Consider the following 25404-nt stretch of genomic DNA (forward strand, 5'->3'; position numbering starts at 1 on the left):
ACTAACATTTTATTATTCAAATTGTGAGCATTATCAAAGATGATCTTTCTTGGAGGCCATAACGACATATTATCTCCCTTTTTATAAATTTACACACCATCGTCCTTGTCACATTAGCATAAGAAACTATTTTGACCTATTTTGTGAAATAATTAATCACTACAAAGATAAGCCAATGCCCATTTTGAAGTTTTTGGAGTGATGGGTCCAATCACATCCATCTTCCACATAGAGAATAATCATGGAGGTGCGAGAACATATAAAGGAATTAAAAGAGAGTGAATTTTATCTGTATAAATTTGACATTTATGACATTTTTTAGCATAATTAATACAATCACTCTCTATTGTTAACCAATAATAACCCACTTTCACGATTTATCTAGCCATCATGTGGTCATTTACATGTGCTCCACAACTTTCTTCAAGCACTTCTTCAGGTATTTTTTTTTGCTTCAGCAATATCTACACACCTCAATAACAGTTGATGCTAGCTTCTCTTTTATAAAATTTCTCCATTGAGGAAAAATCCCATAGCCAGTCTTCTAAGAATTCGTTTGTCATTTTTTATGCATGTTCTGGGTATTGTTAGTGCTTGATATATTGTATAATGTCATAGTAGCAAGGCAGGCCATCAATCTCTTCTTCAACACTTGAACAATATGCCAGTGATCTTTGCACGTTCAATCGGATAGATTGAATTTTTATTTTATCACTCATTTTAAAACATTGCAGCCAATATAGCTAGAGCATCAGCCATTTGATTATCTTCTCGAGGTATATGCTAGAATTGGACTTTCTTAAATTGTTTGATCAAATCTATCATATACTTTTGGTATCATACCAACTTTGAATCTCTTATTTTTCATTCACCTTGTAGTTGATAAATTACCAAAGCTAAGTCCCGGTATGTTTCTAACACTCCAATATTCTTCTCAATTGCCCATTGCAGGCCCATTATGTATGCTTTTTATTTTGCCACGTTATTGGTGCAATTAAAATTTGACATTGTAGTGCTTGGATAATAATTTCTATCAAGAGATATCAAAACTGCTCCAATCTCTTACCATAAAGCATTCGAAGCCCTATCAAAGAACATTTTTTGTTGCTTTTTTATTGGTTCACCTTCTTCATTTTAGGAAATGTTTGTCAGGAAAGTCAAACTTCATAGGCTTATATTCATTAGTTGCACACTCTACAAGAAATTTAGCTATCACATTTTTTTTTATTTTATTTTACACAACATATATTATATTGTATTTAGAAAGCATGACTTGCCATTTTGCTAACCTCCCCGTTAATGATGGTTTTCCAAAGATATGCTTGAGAGGATCAATCTTACTATTAGACAAATAGTAAGGTATAGCATATATAGGCTGAGCCTATCGACTGTCCATGCTAATACACAACATCTTTTCTCTAATTGAGAATATTTGGATTCATATTTGGTGAACTTCTTACTCAAGTAATAGATAGCTTGCTCTTTCTTGCCCGTTTCATTTCATTGTCTGACACACATCCTATAGAATGGTCATGCATGATGATACAAAATCAATATTTTCCATACAGCAGATGATACCAACAGTGGCAGATTTGACAGGTGCTCCTTAATCTTTTCAAAGGTATGCTAACATTTCTCATCCCATTTGTCGAGATCATGTTTTTGAAGCAACTTGAAAATTGGGTCACATTTAAAAGTTAGTTGAGAAATAAAATGGGAAATATAATTCAACCTTTCTAGAAAACCCTTTACTTCCTTTTACATGCATGGAGGAGATAAGTTCTTGATGGCAAATATCTTATTTAGGTTAACTTCAATGCCCTTCTCACTAACCATAAATCCCAACAATTTTTTGACTTAACACCAAGCGTGCATTTAGCCAAGTTTAGCTTAAATTGATACTTTTGTAATCTTTTGAACAACTTTTTGATACTGGTAACTTGGTCCTCTCCCTTATGAGATTTTACAATCATATCATCCATATACACTCTATTTTCTTATGCATTATGTCATAGAAAAGGATACCATTACTTTTTGATAAGTAGCCCTTGCATTTTTCAATCCAAATGGCATAAACTTGTAGTAGAATGTGCCCTATATGGTAACAAACATGGTTTTTTCCATATCAGAAGGGCCATTTTAATTTGGTTATATCTTGAAAAACCATCCATGACAGAGAATGTAGAATGCTTAACAGTGTTGTCTATGAGAGTGTCACTATGGGGCAAAGGAAAAGTATTTTTTAGGCTGGCTCTATTCAGATCTTTATAGTCTACACACATCCAAACTTTTTCATCCTTCTTGGGGATTAAGACAATGTTAGCTACCCATTTTAAGTATTTGGCTACTTTTAAAAAGCCCACATCAAATTATTTTTTTACTTTTTCTTTGATTTTTAACAACATGTTTGGCTTCATGTGCCTCAATTTTTAGTGCATTAGCTTGCATTCTAGCTTCAATGGTAATCAGTGTTCTACAATATCTGAACTGAGTCTTGACATATCTTGGTATGATCATGCAAACACATAAATAAACTCACGAAGCAATTCTTCTAATTTTTCTCTTTCTATGGGTGAAAAGGGATATGCCTACCTTAACCTCCTTCTTATTTTTCTCATCGCCTAAATTTATTACACATGTAGCTTCCTCATGAGATTTAATTTATTTCCTTTCTTGTTCCATTAGTTTTAATAAATCAAAGGACAAGTTGTACTTATCTGATTCCTCTTCATTAACAAGTTCATCAACATGAATAGGTTTTTCAAAGTCAAATCCTAAATTATCGTCATGATTGTCCTTGCATTCATTATTTGAAAACTTGAAAATAGGTGAAATTAAAAGGATGTAGGTGTGTGTGTAAAAAAATTAAAAGAAAAAGAAATTGTAACTTTGAATGAATGAAATAAAAGAGGAAATGAAAATGCAAAAAAATAGTCATTTTATTGAAATGATAAAGGAAAGAGAAGCCTGTACAAAATTCTTCCAAATGCTATTGGGCAAAAGCATTGGGGAAATTAACTCATTACATTATTTTTTGAAAGATTTAAGGATAACTGGTAACTTTATTGCTTTCCAATTGTTCAACTCTTTGCCCAAGGGATATAGATAGACAAGAGGCTTCTCTTCTTGAGTTGTTGTTGCTTCATCACCCACCATATAGATATAGAGTTCAGAGAAGGCCTTTTCTATGTTCAACATAGGTTCTTTTTGTATGACCTCTAATGGATCAGGATGGATATATCCATTTGAATAAAATGTATCATAGAGGTAAGGGATGATCATTCTCTCATACTCTAGCTCATGTCTCTTAAGCCATGCTAACTCTTCTCTCTCCTTGTAGTCATGGCTCTTTCATTTCTATCGTAATGACCTTAAATCTTAATCCAAACCTTTCTTTATTTTCAAACACCCTTGGTGGTTCCTTGATTCCTTGTAAATTCTTCCTAAGATCGTATCTAACACACCATCTTTTACCAACTATTTATTTAACGACCATCCTAGTTGCACTTGATAAGTGTAGAATGGGCATTTTCAATCCTTCTCCCATATAAGTTGTATTAGTAAATTCAAAGGATCTAAAAGAGCACTTTAATGCCTCATTCATAGCCTTCACATATGAAGCAGTTATGGGCATGATTACCAATAAGTCCTCTTCTTCAAAAACATTGATCAATTGATTTTTAACTATAAACTTTACTTTTTGATACAAAGATGTTAAGACAACTCATACAATATGAATTTAAGGTCACCTTAACAAATAGATATAAGATGGCAAAATGTCCATGACTTGAAATTCTATAAAGAAAGTACGTGGCTTTATTTGCATTAGTATCTTGATGTCTTCTAACACCTCCCTTTTAAACCCATCGAAAGCCTTTACTACCATATGGCTGATCTTTATATATGATGTATTAATGGGTAATTTTTTTAGGGTGATCATAGGCATAACATTGATTGAAAAGCCATTATCAATAAAGATTTTAACTAGGATATGGCCTTTGTACATAGTAGTGATATGAAAAGCCTTGGTACTATCTCGACCTTCTAGTGAAATCTCATCATTATTAAAAGTTATGAAATTTGAAACCATAATACTCCCCATAATATGGTCAACATTCTCAACAAAGATGTTATAATCCACATACGCCTAATTCAACACTCTTAGTAAGGCATTTCAATGTGGTTCAAAGTTTAACAATAGCAACAATAGAGAAATTTGTGTGGGCATCTATTTAGCTACTCCACTATGTTGTATTTGCTATGTTTAAGTAACTTCAAAAACCCATACGCTTCTTTTTTAGTAACAGGTTATTTATAATGTGCATCTTAAGCCATTATAAGATAAGTCTTTTCTCATTCTCCCGACACCTCTTCTCTTTCTTTAACTTTTCCTTTGAGCCTTTTGTAACATTTATAGAGCATAACATCTCCCATTCTACGTCATTCCACCTACTCCGATTATATTTGCAGTGCTTGTGGTATTCGGGTCACTTGCAACTTGACAGTCATTTGATCCTTGTGCCATGACATTGTAATCATACTTCTATGACACTACCTTGTCACTCTGGTAAGGGAATGGGCTATAGACTCAAATTATTATAGGTTTCATGGGAAAAGAAATATGCTACATTTTTACCAAGCTTGGCTTTTCATAATAGAAGGTAGTCACCAGTTTAAGCATAAACTTAGAGAACTACTCCATAAAAATCCGTTTTCTGTTGCATTCATCAAGGACTGCTCTTGTGCCCCATTTAGTTTTTCATTGCAGTAAATTGTTACTAGCTTAAGCATAAGCTTAGAGAACATACTCCTTGAAAATCCTTCCTCTGTTGCATTCATCGAATTCTAATAATCTCTTTCATAGAATTCTACCAATGATGAATCCATCATTGTTTGTAGCATTTTACGAAACATGCTACAATTCTAAATAGAGTGTTTTACCACATTCATGTGATAAATATAGGTTTGGGTCATATCATAATCTTTATAATGACTCTCTTATTCTAAAGGAATTAGATGAAGCATGTTGGCTTTGACTAAGCTTTCAAACACTTAATCCACTAGGGTTTTAACTTCATCGACACTTTTTTTAATGTGTCCTACCATACCACCATCTATTGCGTTGATTGTTAGCCCAACGTGGTTTGGTAAAAAACTTTTATTGACATTTGGCTTTCCATTTGTGTCAACATTTATGTATATTTTTTTGATTAAGTGCTGTATTATGTACTTAAGAACTGTGTAGTTTTCTGTGGAATGACCCGTAACCCTATCATGATAATCACACTGAGCATTTGGATTATGCCATCTAGGGTATGGCAGTTTCAATAGCTCTATGGGTTCAAGCGTAATGAGATGGTTTACTACTAGCTGAGGGAACAAATCAGTGTAAGAAATAGGAATGGGGTCAATGGGAATTTTTTCTTAAATGGCTCGTGGACATTTAAGATTGTTTGTTAAACTGTTCAGCTAAACATTAGGTTAAGTTGCAGGTGTAGGGGTGCAATCAGGCATGTAAGGGCAAAAGCTCTATAGCAACCTTAGTAATGGTACCGTTTGATATGGGTATGGACCTTGGAAAATGTTATTTGTGGAAGGGAAATAAGGTGGATAGGTTGGATAAGGGTGATATGGAACGAAATTTCTAGATGGTTGATTCTCATAGGCCACAACATGTGTCTCTCCATCTTTTTTCTTAGGTGGCATTGCTTTATTGGAGCTAGAGGTATCACCTATCTTGATCTTGCCACTCTTAATGGTACTTTCTATCATTTCATTTCATAGAAAATCACCATATTCATAAAATTCTTCATTGCATTGCCAATAAGCTTATCATAATATGGTGACTTGAGAGTACTGACAAAAAGCGTTGTTATCTCCTTTTCAATCAAGGTGACTACTTGAATGATAAGATCATTCCATCTCTAGGCATACTCTAAGAAAGTTTTATTGGCTCTTTTTTCCATGATTTACAGTAATAACCTATCAGAAGCCATGTATGATACATGCTTGTATTAACCGAGAAAAGATCTAGCAAGATCCTTTCAAGAATATATACGACTCCTATCTAATTGGACATACCATCTAGCCCTAGACCTAGTGAGGCTATCCTAGAAATAATGGATCAAAAGCTTATCATTGTCAGTGTGGCCTACCATCTTATGACAGAACATTATGAGATGTGTCGATGGACATTTAGTTCCATCATACTTTTCAAAATCATGAGTTTTAACCTATAGTGAAATTACTAGATCAGAGACTAAACTAAGTTCGTTTGCATCAATACTTCCAAAGATATCCATTCCTTCAACGGCTTTTAGTCTTTTTTCTAGCAAGTCATATTTGTGTTGAATTTTTTTTTGTCTCTAATGACTCCGAGATACCCCATAATTTCTCTTGCTCTCCAGGATCATCTAAATTAGGAACAAAATTTGGATCAAACAAATTACATCTTGGGTTTTGCTCAAATTGCCCCTAATTTGGTTGTTGACTAGCCAGTAAGTTCACATTCACAAATGGGTATGGCTGTGTTGCTACCCATCAGGAGAACCGCAAGTGTATGGGTGGTTGCAAAAGTAATAAAGATCGAAAATATTTTGGATTAGCATCTTCTTAGGGATTGAAAATTTTAAACCTAAGGGTAAGTACCAATTTTGACATTTTGGATATATCTTATCAAACCAAAATTATTTTTTTTATTAATTAACCTATATGAAAATTAAACCTTACCAAATATTTAAAATCTAATTACTACAAATTATGAAAATGGTAACCATTTAAGAACTAAAGCTTACTAAATATAGAAATTACTAAAAATGGAAAGTTGCTAAAAATAGAAAATTAAACAATTAAGCAAAAATTGACTAAGGCATGAAAAATAATTTAAACACACTTAAACAAGAATCTAAACATAAAAGCTTAATAATTTAAATGCAAAAAATAAAAATAAAAACAGAACATAAAACTTGCAAGTGAACTTACCGAAATTCATGACCTATGTGATTAATTACCACCTAAACATGCGTTAAATGTAAATAAAAATAAAAAATGTTTTATATGGTGAATATAGACCTAAAATGGAACAAAAAACCTATGGGAACCTCATGCAGAAACCAAACACAAATGGAAATAAAAATTTATGCAAACCAAAATACTAGAATGCATGGAAACTAAGACCTATGAACTAAGATGCTAGGAAAATGCAACCCTACCTAAGGAATTTGTAAAAACTGTTTTACTAGCTTAAAATAGACATGAAAACAAGACAAAAAGGTATAGGAAAGCTTTGCCTAAAACTAACCAGAAATGCTTGAAAAAAAAAATACACAAGTTGGAACATAAAACATAACCTAAACTATGGATCTAGTGAGCTAAATGCAATCAAAACTAATCCTAGCTTCATGTAACGTGACTAGCTATTTTATAACCTCAAAATAGACTTAAAAATGAACAAAAAATAGGGAGGACACTCAAACCAAAAACCGCACACAAAGTGAAGAAAAACTACTTGACATAATGCATGAAGAATGGGAGGAAAAATGCATGAAACAACAAACCTATGTCTAAGGCATTTAATCAACCATGCAATAAACACTTAAACATGATTTAATAACATAATAGAAGCATAAAAACAATATGTAAACAGCAACAAAAAATTAAAAGGTAGAATACAAAAAAATTAAAGAGCAAGAAATAGAAAGTGCAAGTAAATAAATACACAAAGATCAAGCTTGTGGAACCCCATGATGTTTCCATCAAATTAGCATCCAAAGCCACCTTTTCCAAGCTCCAAAGAACCCAAATATCATGCAAAACTTGCTGGAAAGATAAAGAAAATTAAATCTGAAACTGGCAGAAACTAAAATTGAGAACTTGCTTTAAAAAAAAAAAAAACAAAAGAGAGCTTGCAATGTGTTTGCAACTTGAAGAAAATTTAAACAAGCTAAAAGATAACTAAAAACAACATTTAAAAGAGCTTGAAAATGAACTAAAAAGGAAAGATAATGAAGTCTGGAAGGAGGGGCTGGTCGGCCAGCAATGTTGCTGCCACCAAACCCCAAAGACGTCCTCGACCAAGCAAAAGAAAAAAACTTCGGAAGGCTAGCCTTTAGCTCCAATTTATAGCCAATATTAAGGTCTCCTTCAAATTATCAATGGTCTAAATTAATCAATCTCAGCCTTCCAAAAATCCAGCTCAAAAGAGGAATATGTTGCACTGCTGTGGAAGTTCTCAGGCTGCACCAGTTTCTGACTCGGCATTTCCAGCTCAGCTCATTTCCATGTGATGCTTTCTTGGCTGGTCCAATGAGTTGTCTTAAGAGCTCCACATGTGAGGTGTGTTGGCAACCACCTATGCTCTGCAAAGCCCAAGTCTTTACAGCTCTTAAAACCCTCAATTGGTGACCACCCCAGTTCTGGCAGCATTGAAAATCAACGCTCATTCATCATTACAAGCATGTTATCCTCTTTTTTTCCATACCAACTCCACTTAAGCATGTTCCCCACTTAATTGCCCTTGTTCCCCTCTGATTTCTACAGCCAAAAAGTCTTTCAAAAACACACCAAAGTCAGAAAACATGGCTGTAAAGAAATCTTATAGAATTGGAAAATAATTAGCATCGACGATTTGGTTCTCCTTTTTCATGGGGTCAATGGTCTTAAATGTGGAAATTCTTTGTTTCCTATTCTCATTCAAAGAGAAAGGAAGACAATTTAAAGCTATCTCTAAAATTCAACCCAAAAATTCCTCCAAAATCGTGACTTTCGGCAGCACATGTTTTTCCATGCAGCTCACTCATGCACCAAGAAATTGCTTTCGGCTTGGACATTCTAAGAACATGGCTTTGCATTGGCTTGTGGTTTTGGCAGCTTCTCCACCTCTTCAAGGTTTCTTCAAGGTCTGGAATTTCATCCTTTTCCTTCCCATGCAGTCAAGCACAGCCAGCTAGCTCAAACACAACCAAAATGTGCAACTTTTGAAGCCAATTAAAATGCACACTACCAGCCCTATAAAACCCTGACTGCCTTGGGTATTTGATCCAGTTTTTGCTTCAAACTTTAGTTTATAAAATGAGCATTTAAATGTTATCCAATGTGGCTTAATCTTAGCTTCAATTCAGCTCTTTAACAGCTTCAAGTCTTGCAAGAATCAACCCCAAAAATAGCCCACAAGTAACGCCACTGCTGCCTTGTTTAGCTTGAATTTCTAGCCAGCTTTTTCACCATGTTTGCTTCCAAATTTAACTCATCAAATCAGCCACTTAAAGTTGAAAATAACATTTCGAATGTAGCTCCAACTTAGCTCAAAACCAGCCTTGAACTCAAGGCAAATATCGTTGCCAATAGCCTTGAAAATCAGTCTTCAATTCCATCCAATGTTGATGCCACTTGATGCTTTGTTTTCTTCAAGTCATTGGCTAGCATATTGCATCCCATTTGGCCTCCACATCTAGCTCTTTGATTCAGCCACTCCACCTTGAATTTACCCCTTCAGTTGTATTTTCAATTTAATTTCCTCAATCTTTCATTTTACCTACATTTAGGACAATTAACACATTTAGGTAGAAAATGGATTGATTCAAACAAAAATCAAGATAGAAGTGTTATGATTTAACATAAAACCATAAGATAATTCTATTAAAAAATTATCAAGTTGTACACCCATAGGCGATGGATTCATCACTTAAGCAACTCAAGCATGGGGTGGTGTATACCCAGGTGGGTAAAGTGGCTCTTCATTGACATGTTGTTTTCTTAGGGTCAATTTTCCTCTCTTGCAGTAGAGGTTTCAAAAACATCTTTCCCTTTGGCCATGCCCCCCATTAACGCCCTTAACTCCATCATTTGTCTTTGCAACTACTGTTGCCTTTTAATCATCTATTCTCGCATATCTTCTTGAGCTTTTTCCATATTTTCTATCTTGGCTATAGGCTCATTTTCCATAATTTTGATTTGTGACTATGTATTGTACAAGTGGCAAACAGATTGGTTCTGAAGTTTTGATGATTGAGCTATCCTTAACCTTTATAACCATAATTTGGAAAATTAGGATGCCATATTATTTTTGTGAAAGAAAAATCTTTATTTTAATTTTAAAAACATCATTTTAATGAGATAAAATATTGAGAAAGAATGAACATGCACAATGTATACATGAATGCATTAACAGGTATTTACTCGAAGACATATCTCAAACATTAAATCTTGTCATTGATCTCGAATAACTTTCAATTACAGAGAATTTATCATTCTAGAATTGTAACCAAAGAAACATTTAATTTGCTCATAATGAATTTTAGCTTCAACTAAAAAGTTTAATAGATGTTCCCCATAACTTCCAATTGGATTGATTTCTTGTATCAAAGCTTCTACCTTCTTGACCATCTCTTTTGCTTTCTTCACTGCCTTATAAATTTGACTAGCCAAATACTTTATGTAATGTTGTCTTCCCAAGCTCTCCGCGTTCCACTTAATGCAAGCATCCACCTCGAGATCAAAAGTGTATCTCTAATCTTCTTCCCTATTTTGCCATTCTTTAATGATTATAGAAATATGGTCCTTGTGGTCTCGTACTTGCTGTTCCATATCTTGAATTACTTGGTAGAGTGATTCCTTCTCCTTTTGTATTTCACAGTGCTTTCTTTTTTCATCTTTTATTTGAGCCTTTAATCTAGCATTCTCCTTTTGACATTTTATCAACCTTGTTGAAGCTGTTGAATACAAACCCTCCTAATTTTGCTATTCTAAAGAAATCCTGACTATTTTTTCCTTGTTTTGTTTGGCTTTGTCTTTTCAAAGTTGCATATTTTCTTAAAGTTTAATCATTTTCCTATGTTGCCTAACACCACATTTTCCCTCTTTCAATTGGGTTTGTATCTTTTTGTTTTCTTGATGCAAATACTTTAGATCATTTTGGACTACATACAGATCTTGCATTGCCTTTTTAAGTCTATTTTCTCAAGCTTTTGCTTTATAGTTCAGTTGTCCCATTTATTCTTAGAGTCTCAAATTCTCTTTCTTTAATTTTTTTTTTTTTTGCTTCAAGTTCTTGCCTAACAAGCTCAGCATCTAACAATGGTTCTTTTGCCCATGAGTCCACTTGTTGAAATAAGAAATCATTTGAAGGAGCACAATATCTCTAAAATGCTTTGCCTTCCAAATCGAGTAATTAGACGTGACTTTGTCAAGGATAGGGCCTAATCTTAGCTTTTAAGTCTTCTTCCATACCTAAAGTAATTATTCTACTATTCTTGATGAGCTCACTTCTCCATAAATAAATTCTACTTGGGTAAGTCCATGTGCTGCAGGGACAAACTACTTCTCATTGAATTGTCTTAACAGCATTAATAAAGGGTAACTTACCACTCTCCATAATCCCAAAAGCAGTACCTATAAATCATCTCCACTCGATATAACATCGACACATAAGGCATCCAAGATGCCATCCATTTGATCTGAACACTAGTAAGCCTTTTAAAGAATGCTACCCACCTTTATTTGGCTTTTAAGTATTATGACACTTTAAACATATTTTACACCAAATTATACCAATTTTACAATTATTCTCACATTTTTACTTTAACACTTAATTTTTTATTTAGAATTATTTTTATTCATAAAACTAATTTGTTTATGTCACAAATTTATTACGTTTCAATAATATTTTTTTACATTTGTTGTTACTTTTCATTACATTTAAAATTATTACAAGTTTTTTGTTAAGGTGTAACGATACTTTTAAATATTTTATGTAAAATAATATCAATTTTACGATTATTCTCACTGTTTTATGTTAACTCTTATTTTTTGTTTAAATTATTTTTATTCGTAACAATAATTTTTTTACATTGCCAACTTAATTATTCATGTTATAATAATATTTTTTTATGCTTATTGTTACCTTTCATTAGATTTAGGATTATCATAATTTTTTCTTAAAGTTGTTACAATACTTTTAATCATTTTACACCGATTGATATCAATTTTATCATTTTTCTCACTATTTTTATATTAACACTTTTTTTTTTGTTTAGAATTATAATTTATTTATAACAATAATTTTTTTGTCGTTAAAACTATTATTTATGTTATAATAATATTTTTTTGTACATGTTCCTACTTTTTATTACATTTAAAATTATCACAATTTTTTACTAAAGTATTACGACACTTCTAATCCAATTTAAGTCAAATAATATCAATTTTACAAACATTCTTATCCATTTGTGTTACGACATTGTAACATATTTTACACCATATAATTTTAAAATTTCAATTATTCTCACATTTTCACGTTAACATGTTTTTTTTTTGTTTAGAATAATTTTTTATTTATAACAATAATTTTTTTATGTTGTCAACTTATATTTACATTATAATAAAATCTCTTATGATTGTTCTTACCTTTTATTATATTTAGAATATCATAAGTTTTTTCTTAAAGTATTATAACACTTCTAATATATTTTATGCCAAAAGATATCAAATTTACAATTATTTTCACATTTTTACGTTAAAACTTATTTTTTTATTTATAAGACCATTTTTTACATTACCAATTTATTATGTTTCAATTATATCTTTTTACATTTGTTGTTATTTTTTATTACGTTCAGAATTATTACAATTTTTCCCTAAAGTATAATGATACTTCTAACTATTTTACATTAAATAATAATAATTTAACAATTATTCTCACCATTTTACGTTAACTCTTAATTGTTTATTTAAAATTAGTTTTTTATTTGTAATAATAGTTATTTTATATTACCAACTTAATTATTTATGTTGTAATAATATTTTTTACGCTTGTTGTTACCTTTTATTATGTTTAGAAGTATTACAATTTTGTTCTTAAAGGTATTACAATACTTCTTATCATTTTATGTCAAATAATACTAATTTTATAATTACTCTCACCTTTTTTATACTAACACTTTTTTTTTGTTTAGAATTATTAATTATTTATAAAAATAATTCTTTTACGTTACCAAAACTATTATTTATGTTACAATAATATTTTTTTACATTTGTTTTTACTTTTTATTACGTTTAAATTTATCACAACTCTTGATTAGGGTGTTACAACAATTCTAATTCAATTTATGCCAAGTGACACCACTTTTATAACTATTCTTACCTTTTTATGTTATGATATTTCTAACACATTTTAAGCTAAATGATTTCAATTTTACAATTATTCACTTTTTTACATTAACACTTTTTTTGTTTAGAATTATTTTTATTCATAATAATAAATTTTTTTACGTTATCAACTTAATTATTATGTTATAATAATATCTTTTATACTTATTCTTATCTTTTAATATGTTTAAAATTATTATAACTTTTTCTTAAGATATTATGACATTTCTAACACGTTTTATGCCAAAATATATCAATTTCACAATTATTCTTATCTTTTTATGTTAACACCTATTTTTTGGTGTAAAATTATTTTTTATTTATAATACTAATTTTTTTCATTACCAATTTAATTATTTACATTTTAATAATATGTTTTTACACTTGTTGTTACTTTTCATTAGGTTTAGAATTATCATAATATTTTATTAAAGTGTAACGATACTTGTAACCATTTTATGTTAAATAATATTAATTTTACAATTATTCTTTTTTTTTACATTAACTTTTATATTTTTGTTTAAAATTATTTTTTATTTGTAATAATATTTCTTTTACATTATCAACTTAATTATTTTTGTTACAATAATATCTTTTTATGCCTATTGTTACTTTTCATTACATTTATAACTATCACAACTCTTTGTTAAAGTGTTACGACATTTTTAACTGATTTTACATCAAATAACACCAATTTTATAACTATTTTCATATTTTTATGTTAACACTTATTTATTGGTTTAAAATTATTCTTTAGGTTTAAGATAATAATTCTTTTACGTTATCAACTTAATTATTTACGTTATAATAATATCTTTTTATGCTTCTTCTTACCTTCATTATATTTAGAATTATCACAACTTTTTCTTAAGATTTACAACATTTCCAACATATTTTATATCAAATGATACTAATTTTATGATAATTCTCACATTTTTACATTTCATCTAACTTGTTTATGTTACTAATATATTTTTAAGTTTTAGCTTTTTTTTTATATGCTTAACAAATAAATGATTAAAAATTTAAATTGACAACTTAATTATTTACATTACAATAATTCTTTTTATGATTTTTCTTACATTTAATTATATTTAGAATTGTAATAGCTCTTTCTTAATATTTTATAACACTTTTTATCCATTTCATACCAAATGATACTCATTTTAGTTTTTTTTTTCTCGCTTTTTTACATTACCTATTTATTTTTTTAATTTTTAACTATTTTACTTATATATTTAAAAAATAATAATTAGTTAAAAATTTATGTTACCAACATAATTATTTACATTAGAATAATAGTTTTTTACAATTATTCTTACCATCTATTATGTTTATAATTGTTATCTCTTTCTAAGTGCATTGTGACACTTTTTATTTATTTTATGTCAAATGACACTAATTATACATTTCTTTCTTTTTGTTTATGTTACCAATTTATTTTTTAATTTATAACTATTTTCTTTACATACATACATATATATATATATACAAAACAATAATTAATCAAAATTTTACATTGTCATCATAATTATTTACATTATAATAATATATTTCTACGTTTGTTTTTACTTTCCAATATGTTTAGAATTGTTTTAATTTTTTTCTTAGTATATTATAACATTTCTTACCTATTTTACGTCAAATAATATGAATATTACGTTTCCTTTCACCTATTTACATTATCTATTTTTTTTATTTATTTGATATTTTTATATATTTAGAAAAACAATAATTAATTAAAATCTTATGTTGCTAACTTAATTATTTACATTTTAATAATATTTTTTACGATTATTCTTACATTTTATTACATTTAGAATTATCATAACTCTTTCTTATGTGTTATGATACTTCTAACATATTTTATAGTAAATGATACAATTTTTACAATTTCTTTCACCTACTTACGTTAATAAAATTTTTATTAATTTTTTATTCTAAAATATCATTTTTTATGTTATTTTTTATTCTTAAAAGTATTTTTAACTATTTTTCTTACATACTTATAAGAAAAATTATTAATTTAAATTCACGTTACTAACTTAATTATTTATGTTAAATAATTCTTTTAATGCTTTTTTTTATATTTAATTATGTTTGAAATTTTTTATAATTCATTTTTTAGCATGTTATGACATTTTTATCTCATTTGACATAAATTGATATAAATTTTATTATTTCTCTAATCTATTATGTTAATAATTTTTTATTTTATTTTAAAATATAAATTCTTTTAGGTTAATTTTTTCTTTAACAGAATTTTACGTTAATATTTTTTAATTTCTTTAGAATTATTTTTTATTTTAAAATACTTTTTAGTTATTTTAGAAGATACAATTACAGTAAAATTTTTTTAAAAATTTAATTATTATTTTTTATTTTTAAGTAATTTCATAAATATTTAATAAAGTAGAAAATAAAAAAAATTTTCCTAAAGTGAAAATTATTTAAATTTTGTATAAAATTTTATAAATTTTGTTTTGCAATCCATTACTTGATAAACATGTTTTACCCTTTTTTATTTTAAAATTTAATCAATAATTGATATTTAATTATATAAATTTAATAATTATTTTTTACCGACCTCATTGTAAGATTAAAAAAATTTAAACTTATTATAAAAGTGCCCGTGACCAAAATGGTAAATTAGGTAAGTTGAGGTGGGTTAAGAATTTAAATATATATATATATATATATATATATATATATATATACTTTTACTTTGAAGTAATGGGCTTTATTTGTCTCAAAATAAATTAATTATATATATATATATATATATATATATATATATATATATACTTTTACTTTGAAGTAATGGGCTTTATTTGTCTCAAAATAAATTAATTTGTTATTTGGTTATTGTAAACAACCCCGAATTAGACTTAGCCCAATTAATCTTTCCTCTCGGGCTTTGAGTCTCGACTCTTGAGAGTGTTTGCCGAATGACTACTTTACCCATTTGCTTTTTATTTGCTAATATTACTTAATATAGGCTAACACTGCTTTGTGTGGACTTTTAAATTTATGGTCAAACAAACGAATTATGGTATTGGTTCGAATTGAAGCCCCTCTAAACTGTAAGTGGGTATAGTTAAAATTTACATTGCCAGCCTTTGGAGGGCCTTTTGAACTACATTTAGGTTTATTTTAGAAGTATTTTTCCCTTTATTTATAACAAAAAGTTGATTCTACTACTTAATACAGATGAAATTATATAGAAGTACACAGAATCAACATCCTTTTAAAATTTAGAAAGATTATTAAATTAAATGGTAAATTCAACCTTTTCCTTTAAGATAAAATTAATAATATCATCAATTAATTGCAAATATACTTAATAATATTGTAAATGAATTTGTTAAATTCAACATAAATAAATCTGTTTAGATTAGTCTAAAAAAATATATAAACAAAATAAAAAGACCCCTTACTTATTGTGAAAAGAATAATTTGTCTCAAATGTGTCCTTTTTTAGACCTAGTAAGCACTCTTTTTTTTTTTTAAACTACCTACTAAGCATTCTTAATTTTCAGAATTTATTGTATATATATTTTTTATATATTTAAGGCTGCTAAACAATATTAAATTTTTATCGTTGAAATTAAAATTTTAATTTAATTAATTAAACATTTCTTATTACCTAATATATCAGTTAGTTAAGCATTCGATGTATGGATCCAATGCTAATTTAGTGATCTAATTTAGTCATTAAAGATTAATTACATTCAAACATTTGGTTGGAGTCTTGAGCATGCCCTACTTTGGATGATGGTCTAGTAATAAAATAAAAACAAGAAAAAGAGAGAGCAATTACACTCCGTTTGGTAGGAGGAATAAAATAAGGAAGAAAAATATTTTAATTTAATGGTTAAGCTAAATAATAATATATATTATTTTGAGTTATTATTTTATAGTTCAACCATTCAATTAGTTTTTTTTCTTTTTTACCCCTTTCTTTCTTTTTTTGTTAATTAAACAGAGTTTTAGTTTTATTATTATTTTTACATCCCTGAACAAATTGATGATATTACCATAAACTTTGTTTAAATCATTATTGCTAATTTCGTTTCGATAAAAGTTTGTTCAAATCATTATTGTTAATTTTATTTCGACAATAGTTGTAATAGTTGATATGTTCAGTTATGTCAAAATATAATACATTTAAGAACAGTATTTTATGTCAGACTTTGTATTAGATAATAGTGGTTGTTTCATTAGCTTCGACTAATTTTGATAAATTTCGATGAAATAACTTATTTCGGTTAGTACATAAATATAAAATATATTTTGTAATTTTTAACTAGTCTTTTGTTTTGTTTTGTTTTTTTTTTACTATTTTTAATCTAATAAAAAAAACTAATGAACAAAATAATTTTTGAAAATTGAGTTTTTCTATTTTTTGTTGCAACTTATTTTCTTTTATATTTTATCTTTCCAAATCAAAATTTATAAATATTTCAATCTTTTTCAAAAAAGAAATTATGCTCCCTTTAAAGTTTAAAAATCCTAAAGTTGAAATTAATTTCTTTTTATCTCTTTCTTTTTATTTTTATATTTTTTACATGAATAAAAAATTACTTATTTAAATATTATATGATCAAATTAAGTGTTTAAAAGTATCATGATAAATTGAAGATATTATTTGTTATACTTTTGAACTTATTTATTTAATTTTTAAAGATATTATATATTTATTTTGCATATTATTAATAGTATTATTATATATATTCATATATATATTTTATAAATATATTTGTATTAAATTAAAAAATCCAAAATAATTTACCAAAACAATTAGTATCAATATATCCCCTTTTGTTAAAAAAACCCAAAACATTATGCGGTATAATATTAACAATTTTGGTTCACATATTAGGTTGATTATCATCTTGTTTTGAGAAATAAATGAGTATTGGTTAACAAGGTGAAACTGAAAATAACTTTCTTAGAGAGGATGATGATGGAATGGATTAATAGTTTTTTACTTTGAAATGATTTAGTTTGAAGGAAAGCCATTTAAAATGAAAATTTATGGGCTGCAAGGTCGCAATCCATGCCCTAATTACCCACTATATATATATATATAGTTATTGTTTTTATTGTTCAAACACTATACATATATAGTTAATAAATAATGAAGATTTTAATATAAAACAATAATATCTCACTGCCAAAAAGCTAAACATTATTACATTAATAATGTCATGATATAGCCAGGTATGAATATGATGTGAGAAAGAAATAGAGCAACTGGACTTTACATGTCATGCAAAAATAGTATATGATAAATGGGCTTAATAATGTCTGATTAAATATACAAGTGAGAAAGTGACATGGGAACTCTCCATTTTTAATAAACCATAATAATCTCCTCTTTCACCATGTAGCCAATTCTATTGTTTTGTCTTGGTGGTTCTGTTCATCTTTGGGTCTCTTTGCAGGAAGAAGGATTCTTCAAGGGTTACCTTTTGCATTGGAAAGGCAAAAGGATTTAAGTTATTGGTAACTTGTTGTAGTAGCACAAGAATAAAGTTTGCCGACACCAAAAAAGGTGGGTTAATTACCAATTATCATTCAACTTAATATAACATCAATACACTTACGGATCATTAAAGACTTTGGCTTATTTGAGATTTCCTGACCTTCGTTTCTCAATCTTAACGAAGTTAGATTCGCAATTTAATTTAAATTCTGACCACGTTTGTGCTTTGTCTACATACGTGAATTTCATTCAGCGAAACTTTTGCTAGGTGTCCTTCAAAGTACACGCTGATTACATGAGTGAGAGCTTATTAATTTGCCAATTAAGCAACTATTTATGGAAAACGTTGCCGCAAAAGGGGAAAAAAAATTAACAAGAAGGACGTGTATGTGTATCCCACTTTTTCCGGCTTCAACATAGGAAGACTTTTGTCGGTTATAATTGACAGGTTGCCTAATCAGATTTTTCGTATCATATGGGCGGGCCAGTGAGATAAAGTACCAACTGGAAGGGGAAGCCTGCAGAATTTATTTCTCAAGTTAATTTAAAAAAAAAAAAAAAAGCTTGCAGTTACAAACTGGACGGTACAGTATCCAATTCCCCGTAGCACATGGAGGGTTGGGAATTTTCTTTTGTATTATTTTTCCTAGTTTTGACGGGGGAGGGAGACAATGAGGTCATCACACGTGGCACATGGGTGTTGAATAGAGAGACTTGTTTCAGTGGCTATATTAAAATTCAAGGAAACCGTGGCAAATCAGGTGCGGTGGAAAGATCTGATTTTAACCAGCGAGCTGATTCCAACAGTCCACCATCCACCTCCAACCTATCCTCACATCTCACACTCCCATTCCTATATTTTTTTCCCTCTTCCTCCTTGTTTTGACAGTCTCTCAAGAACACAAGTTAGGTGTTCTTTCTTTTCAGTTTTTTCTCATGTGGTCTCAACCTACCTCATTTCTTGCATCATCTTCTGGTAATAAAATCCCAAATCCTAAACAGAAAAACGGCAACTTTCATATCTATCTTTCTTTCGTTGAACTTGCTATGTCTTAAAAGGAGTCATTTTTGTTTTGTTTTTGGTAACCTTATGAAGAGGGATATGCGTTCACATTTGAGTTCAAGGTACTGTAATCCCAACTTGGGTATCCTTAAATTTTGGACTTTGTTAAAATAGAGCCAAAAGGGTACCCAAATAATCTATCTTTGTTCTGGAATTTTTTTCCTGTTGATTGGTTTTCAGGTTCCTTTCTATATATAGAAAGATGGTGGGTGGGAATGGGCTGTTATACCCAATTCTTGGATTTGCATCATGTGTGGCTTTTATTTACATGTCATTCGGCGACTTGAAGTTTAGTAGTTTCCCTGAGGAACCAAGGATAAGTTTTGTGGAAAGGAATGGGACTCAGTTCTTTTTGGATGGTAAACCGTTGTATGTTAATGGGTGGAATTCTTACTGGTTAATGGCCCATTCTGTGGATGAAAATAGTAGATCTAGGGTCAGTGCAATGCTGCAAGCTGGTGCAAAGATGGGTCTCACTGTTTGTAGAACTTGGGCCTTTAATGATGGAGGTTATGATGCTCTCCAGATTTCCCCTGGGCAATTTGATGAGCAAGTTTTCCAGGTAATAGAAGGAAATTCACACTTTTTTATATAAATTTTAATATGATACAAATAATCTACATTTTATTCAATGCATGATTATCAGCTTTATAATTTCAATGCTAGATGATCTGGGTGTTCAATGCAATCTTAATTTTAGCACTTAGGTCTCCATTTTGCTAGGTGTTTGATTTTACATGATTTTATCTAAATTCAATTCCAACATTTTCGGTTTCAAGCTTACCGATTAACAACCAAGTAATTGTGGACCACATACAAAAGCAGTAAAGAGATTTCCAATGTGCATATTCAAGATGGTTTAGATTATTGCACCTTTTTGCTTGACTGAATTAGGTTTTTCCTGAATATAAAGATAATTGGGCTCTCTAAGAATGTAATTTAGCAAGCTAGAAATGAAAGAGAATAGAAGGAAAAACTATTCAAATTGCTTCAATTTCTCAGCTGCTTGATTAGAAACCTGTCAAAAATCCCTGAATCCTTGACTCTGTCACATTCTCTGATGTCAGTTAGCATGATTGTAGAGTACATTTTCTCTATTATTGTTATTTATGTTGACAACTTTAGGTTGTGGCAGGCCTTGGATTATGTCATTGCAGAAGCAAGGCAACATGGAATTAGGCTGCTTCTTAGCTTAGTAAATAACTTGCAAGCATATGGTGGAAAGACACAGTATGTCAAGTGGGCATGGCAAGAAGGTGTTGGTTTGAGCTCTTCTAATGATTCCTTCTTCTTTGATCCATCAATCCGCAAATATTTCAAGAATTATGCCCTGGTATCTGATTGTCTAACTAGTTATCTAGATTTGAATTATCTCTTTTCTTATATTTGAATAATGGGAATTTTCTTCCCCTGCATGATGATGCATGTGTATGACTGTTCTTATACTCTTCAGTAAACTGCTAGTAATTGTGCTGACATTATGCTGTTGAAAGAGGGAAATCTTAATTTTCAAGGAGGAACCTGATACTGGAAATATCTCAGCCACTTGCTTATTAATTTTGTCTATAAAACTCTGACTATTATTGGATAGGGTCTTATAAACAATATGGACCAAGTGTTTCACCTGTAGATGACAAACATTAAAGCTACTAACAACAAATTGATTATGAAAGAGAACTGAAACAATTTATAAGTGAAAGGAAATTGCTTACATGTTGTTAGGCTGTATGAAGTTTTATTCTTTCCTTCGTCTTTCTTCTTTTAGGACAGAAGTGAAAGATATATGATAGTTGTTTTTTTCTTTCTTTTCATGAACAAAAAAAAGGTTTTATTAGCCTGATTTTTGCCTTCTGAAAATTCAGATATGGTAATCATTGTTGATGCAGAGTCAGGAGCTTGAGTGCATCTGGTACAGTTTATTAGACAGTTTGGCAATATGTTTCGGTAATAACCTGAAATTTGAAAATCAATGACTGAAAATGTAATGGGAAAATCACAGGATAGGCAGAAGAGAAATCCTAGTAAATCTCTTGACTTATCCTTACATAATAAAGACAAATATAAAATCAAGATGTGGGTTTTAGCCTTGGTTATGTTTTGTGATGTTAATGGATGGAGTATATTTGTACAGTTTGCTAGGTTATCTGCATATTTTTCAGAAAAGTCTCCTTTGTCCCAGTGCCAGCCACTAATAAGTAGCAAAACACTGTAGTCCCAGTGCCAGCCACTAATAAGTAGCAAAAAACTGTCTTCCCAGGATCTTCTTTGCCAATGCAGTATATACTAAAACGTCATTACAAACTTTGCAGAGACATGATTGTATGGGAATAAGGTTGACAAATAGGCCAACCAACAGTATGATCTCATTTGAGGGGGAAATATAGTTTCTTCTGTAGTGGTTTCTTGATTTCTTTTCTAATATTTGCAATATCATAAATTCAAAATTGTTTTCTACACTGCAATAATGTCTTATTTTGATCTATTTCTCTTTCCCAGACTGTCCTCACAAGGAAGAACACCATTACTGGAATTGAATATCGGAATGATCCCACCATCTTCGCTTGGGAATTGATGAATGAACCCCGTTGCATGTCTGATCCTTCTGGGGATACCCTTCAAGTGAGTGATGAGATCTTACAATATTTAGAAAAAAAAAAAAAGAGATCTTACTCTAGTTATCCTAAGCACTAATATTGACCCTAGATTGGTTTCTAACTTTGCTCTCTACCTCCTATTATATTATCTTGAACAATTATGCTTAACTTAGGTGAATGCAACGTTGTCTTGTAAAAATTTTAATATTAATGGAGTGACGGGATTAGGGTGATTGTGGAAAATATGTTTAACTTTCTATGGAATATATGTTTCCCTCTTCCACGAATGCAATCAAAGTTTGTTGATTGTTTGAAGCAAATCTCAACTTCAGGGACTTAAAACTGAAACACAACTCAGTTTCTTTACCATATAATTGACATCTTCTTCTTTACTAGAAGAGCAAAGGCCTATAAAAAATTTTCTATATTTCATATGCATCCATCTCAGAGAGGGGTGGTTTTACTTTCTTGTAAGGTTTATTGATTTGTATCTGAATGTGTGTTGATTATATGGCATGCAATTGCAGGATTGGTTAGTAGAGATGTCAGCTTTCATAAAATCAATTGACAAAAATCATCTATTGACCATTGGCTTGGAAGGATTTTACGGTCCTAAAAGCCCTAAGAAGTCAACTGTGAATCCAGAAGAGTGGGCGTCAGCCCTTGGATCTGATTTTGTTCGCAACTCCAACATTACAAACGTTGATTTTACCTCTGTTCACATATACCCCGACCATTGGTAAGCAATATTGACTGAAATATGAAATTGTATCAATATGCACTTAAAAAATCTATTATATGATACAGAATGAAGCCTGTTATCAGTGGCAGAGCCAGATTCTGAAGATTGTATGGATAATGACAAAATGTGATGGCTAAATGCAAATATGAATTTTGAAATGAATAATCCTTTGTGGCCACAACTTATATATATTTTTAAAAAACGTCCTCAAGCACAAGCAGAAATCAGAGGATTACACAAAGTTCGAGGGGCTATGACCTCTGCCCAATTGTGAACCTACTTTCACCTGCCTTTTAGAAATTAACTTTGGTTGAAATTGTACATTTTACCAGTTGTCTGTTACCCACAATTTGATAAAAATGTTATTTACATTAGTTTCAATTGCCTAAGGCTCAGTTATTCTCTTGAATATATTTCTTTAATAAGCATGTTCTCTCTCTCTCTCTCTCTCTCTCTCTCTCTCTCTCTCTCTCTCTCTCTCTATATATATATATATATATATATATAATCCAATCTTTTTTTGCTTCCTCTTTTGTAGGTTTCATGATCTAGGATTTGAGGGGAAAAAAAACTATGTTTCCAAGTGGGTGCATTCACACATTGAAGATTGTGACAAAGAACTGAAGAAACCTGTCATGTTCACTGAATACGGCTTGTCAAACCAGAACAAAGACTTCGAGCCATCCCAGCGAGAGCAATTTTATAGCACTATTTTAGACATCATCTATAAATCTGCAAAGAAGAAAGGGTCTGGGGCAGGTGCTTTAATCTGGCAATTCTTTGTTGAAGGAATGGAAGAGTACAATGATGATTTTGGGCTTGTACCGTGGGAAAGCCCTTCAATTTACAAACTGACAGTAAAACAATCATGCAGATTGGCTAGAATCCAAGGACTCATTCGAGAAAAAAGAAACTTGAAACAACTATGTTCCGAAAGAGAGTAAAATTTGTGCTATCAGAGATAGAAAGTTTATTGGTATTGTACTTTTTTTTTTCTCATAGCCATACAAATTACAATATGGTTAAATAGATATGCAGATATAGCACTAGGTTGCAAGTTTGCACAAATTTCTGTAGCACTGTCGTGACCTCGGAGAATGTTGTGGGTTACAGCACTGCTAACATTTTCCACCCACTCAATATATTGGTATAATTTTTAGATTAATACCGCTCATAACTGAAAACACCCAGCAACACAAAACATAAAAATCCTACATCTAACCACGCTTTGCCAATCTTGGAGAAGTCCTACTCCCACTCTGCACCTCACTCTTACCCTTCTTCTAACTCTTCTTCTTCTTCGTCTTCTTCTTATCTCCTTCAATTTCCGACTCAACGTTAACCTCCTCTACAATCTTCATCACATCACTATTAAGACGCCTCTCTCTTTTGCTGACCACGCCGCTATACTTGGCCACTCTCTCAAAATCATCCCACAATTTCCGCACCGCACCTTTCCTCAACACCCTCTTCTCTTCTCTCTCAATCACCATTTCATTGCCTTCATTTTCGCTCTCCACGTCGTCGTCATTAAGATCCAAGAATCTCCTTCTCTTTACCGCCACAGGAGCAGGAGGGGGCGATGCGGCAGCATCCCTTTTGTTTTTCTTAACGGTAAGATCATCATCGGGGCTGGCCTCGAGGAGCTTTTCGCGCTGAGCTTTGAGTCTTTTGATGTTGCCTTCGATGCGACCTTGGAGACGGAGGCGCTTGAAACTGAGACCACCCATGGACCAATGGGCTTCATTGGCCCATGAGAGCAGCGGATCAAGGACTGGAACCGGAGGATCCACGCGTTCGGGGTTGAACCTTGTGTCAGTGTAGATACGGGGCCGTGGAAGACTGCTCCCGTAGAACTTGCCCGGGCCGAGAGGAACCACCATAGTTTGGAGTTTAGCAGTGGACGTTCTTTGGGAATTTCGACAAAACAATTTAGTTTTTGTGAAAACGTTTTAGAGGGAGTTATTATACAAAAAAGAATGTAGGCATGGCGGGTGAATTTAGCGGGAAAGGTTTGGTTTGGCGCCCAAAGTTAGCGCCATCCTTTGCTGGCAAGTTTTCGGTAAATTCAAGGTTTTGGCGGGGAAGTTGACCGTTGGATTCTCTCTTGGCCGTGATCAGTGACGAGATATTTCAATCAAGCTCTAACTTCTATGATCAACTTAAGTTTCAACGCCATGCTTCATCGATGGAGTGAAATAAAATTATATACTTGTGATTTAATAGTAAAAATAAAATTATATATAAATAATTTAAATATTGAATAATATATAAAGGAAAAAAATTTATGCAAATATTTATATCAAATATATCAAAGATATGAACTTTTTTACTGATATTCTACTATAAGGGGAAAAGTGAGACTGTGGGAAAA

General features: G+C 30.6%; 2 protein-coding genes across 2 annotated transcripts; one reads left to right on the forward strand and one right to left on the reverse strand.

The window, feature by feature from the left end:
- Nucleotides 1–19390: 19390 nt before the first annotated feature.
- On the forward strand, nucleotides 19391–24195 carry LOC111282782 (mannan endo-1,4-beta-mannosidase 2-like). Its single transcript, XM_022871019.2, has 6 exons — nucleotides 19391–19756; nucleotides 19875–20256; nucleotides 20830–21027; nucleotides 22191–22313; nucleotides 22816–23027; nucleotides 23569–24195. Exons 1-6 carry the CDS (start codon nucleotides 19722–19724, stop codon nucleotides 23972–23974), a joined length of 1356 nt encoding a protein of 451 aa, XP_022726754.1. The 5' UTR covers nucleotides 19391–19721; the 3' UTR covers nucleotides 23975–24195.
- LOC111282783 (uncharacterized) lies at nucleotides 23977–24982 on the reverse strand. Its single transcript, XM_022871021.2, has one exon. It carries the CDS (start codon nucleotides 24911–24913, stop codon nucleotides 24314–24316), a length of 600 nt encoding a protein of 199 aa, XP_022726756.2. The 5' UTR covers nucleotides 24914–24982; the 3' UTR covers nucleotides 23977–24313.
- Nucleotides 24983–25404: the final 422 nt, after the last annotated feature.

This window comes from Durio zibethinus, chromosome 5 (genome assembly GCF_047325235.1).
Source record: "Durio zibethinus cultivar Kanyao isolate XHJ-2024 chromosome 5, ASM4732523v1, whole genome shotgun sequence".
NCBI lineage: Eukaryota > Viridiplantae > Streptophyta > Magnoliopsida > Malvales > Malvaceae > Durio > Durio zibethinus.

Coding starts and splice junctions, on each gene's coding strand:
- LOC111282783 (XM_022871021.2), bottom strand. CDS start 24,913: ATGGTGGTTCCTCTCGGCCCGGGCAAGTTCTACGGGAGCAGTCTTCCA.
- LOC111282782 (XM_022871019.2), top strand. CDS start 19,722: ATGAAGAGGGATATGCGTTCACATTTGAGTTCAAG. Junction 19,757..19,874: donor CGTTCACATTTGAGTTCAAG/GTACTGTAATCC, acceptor ATTGGTTTTCAG/GTTCCTTTCTATATATAGAA. Junction 23,028..23,568: donor CACATATACCCCGACCATTG/GTAAGCAATATT, acceptor CCTCTTTTGTAG/GTTTCATGATCTAGGATTTG.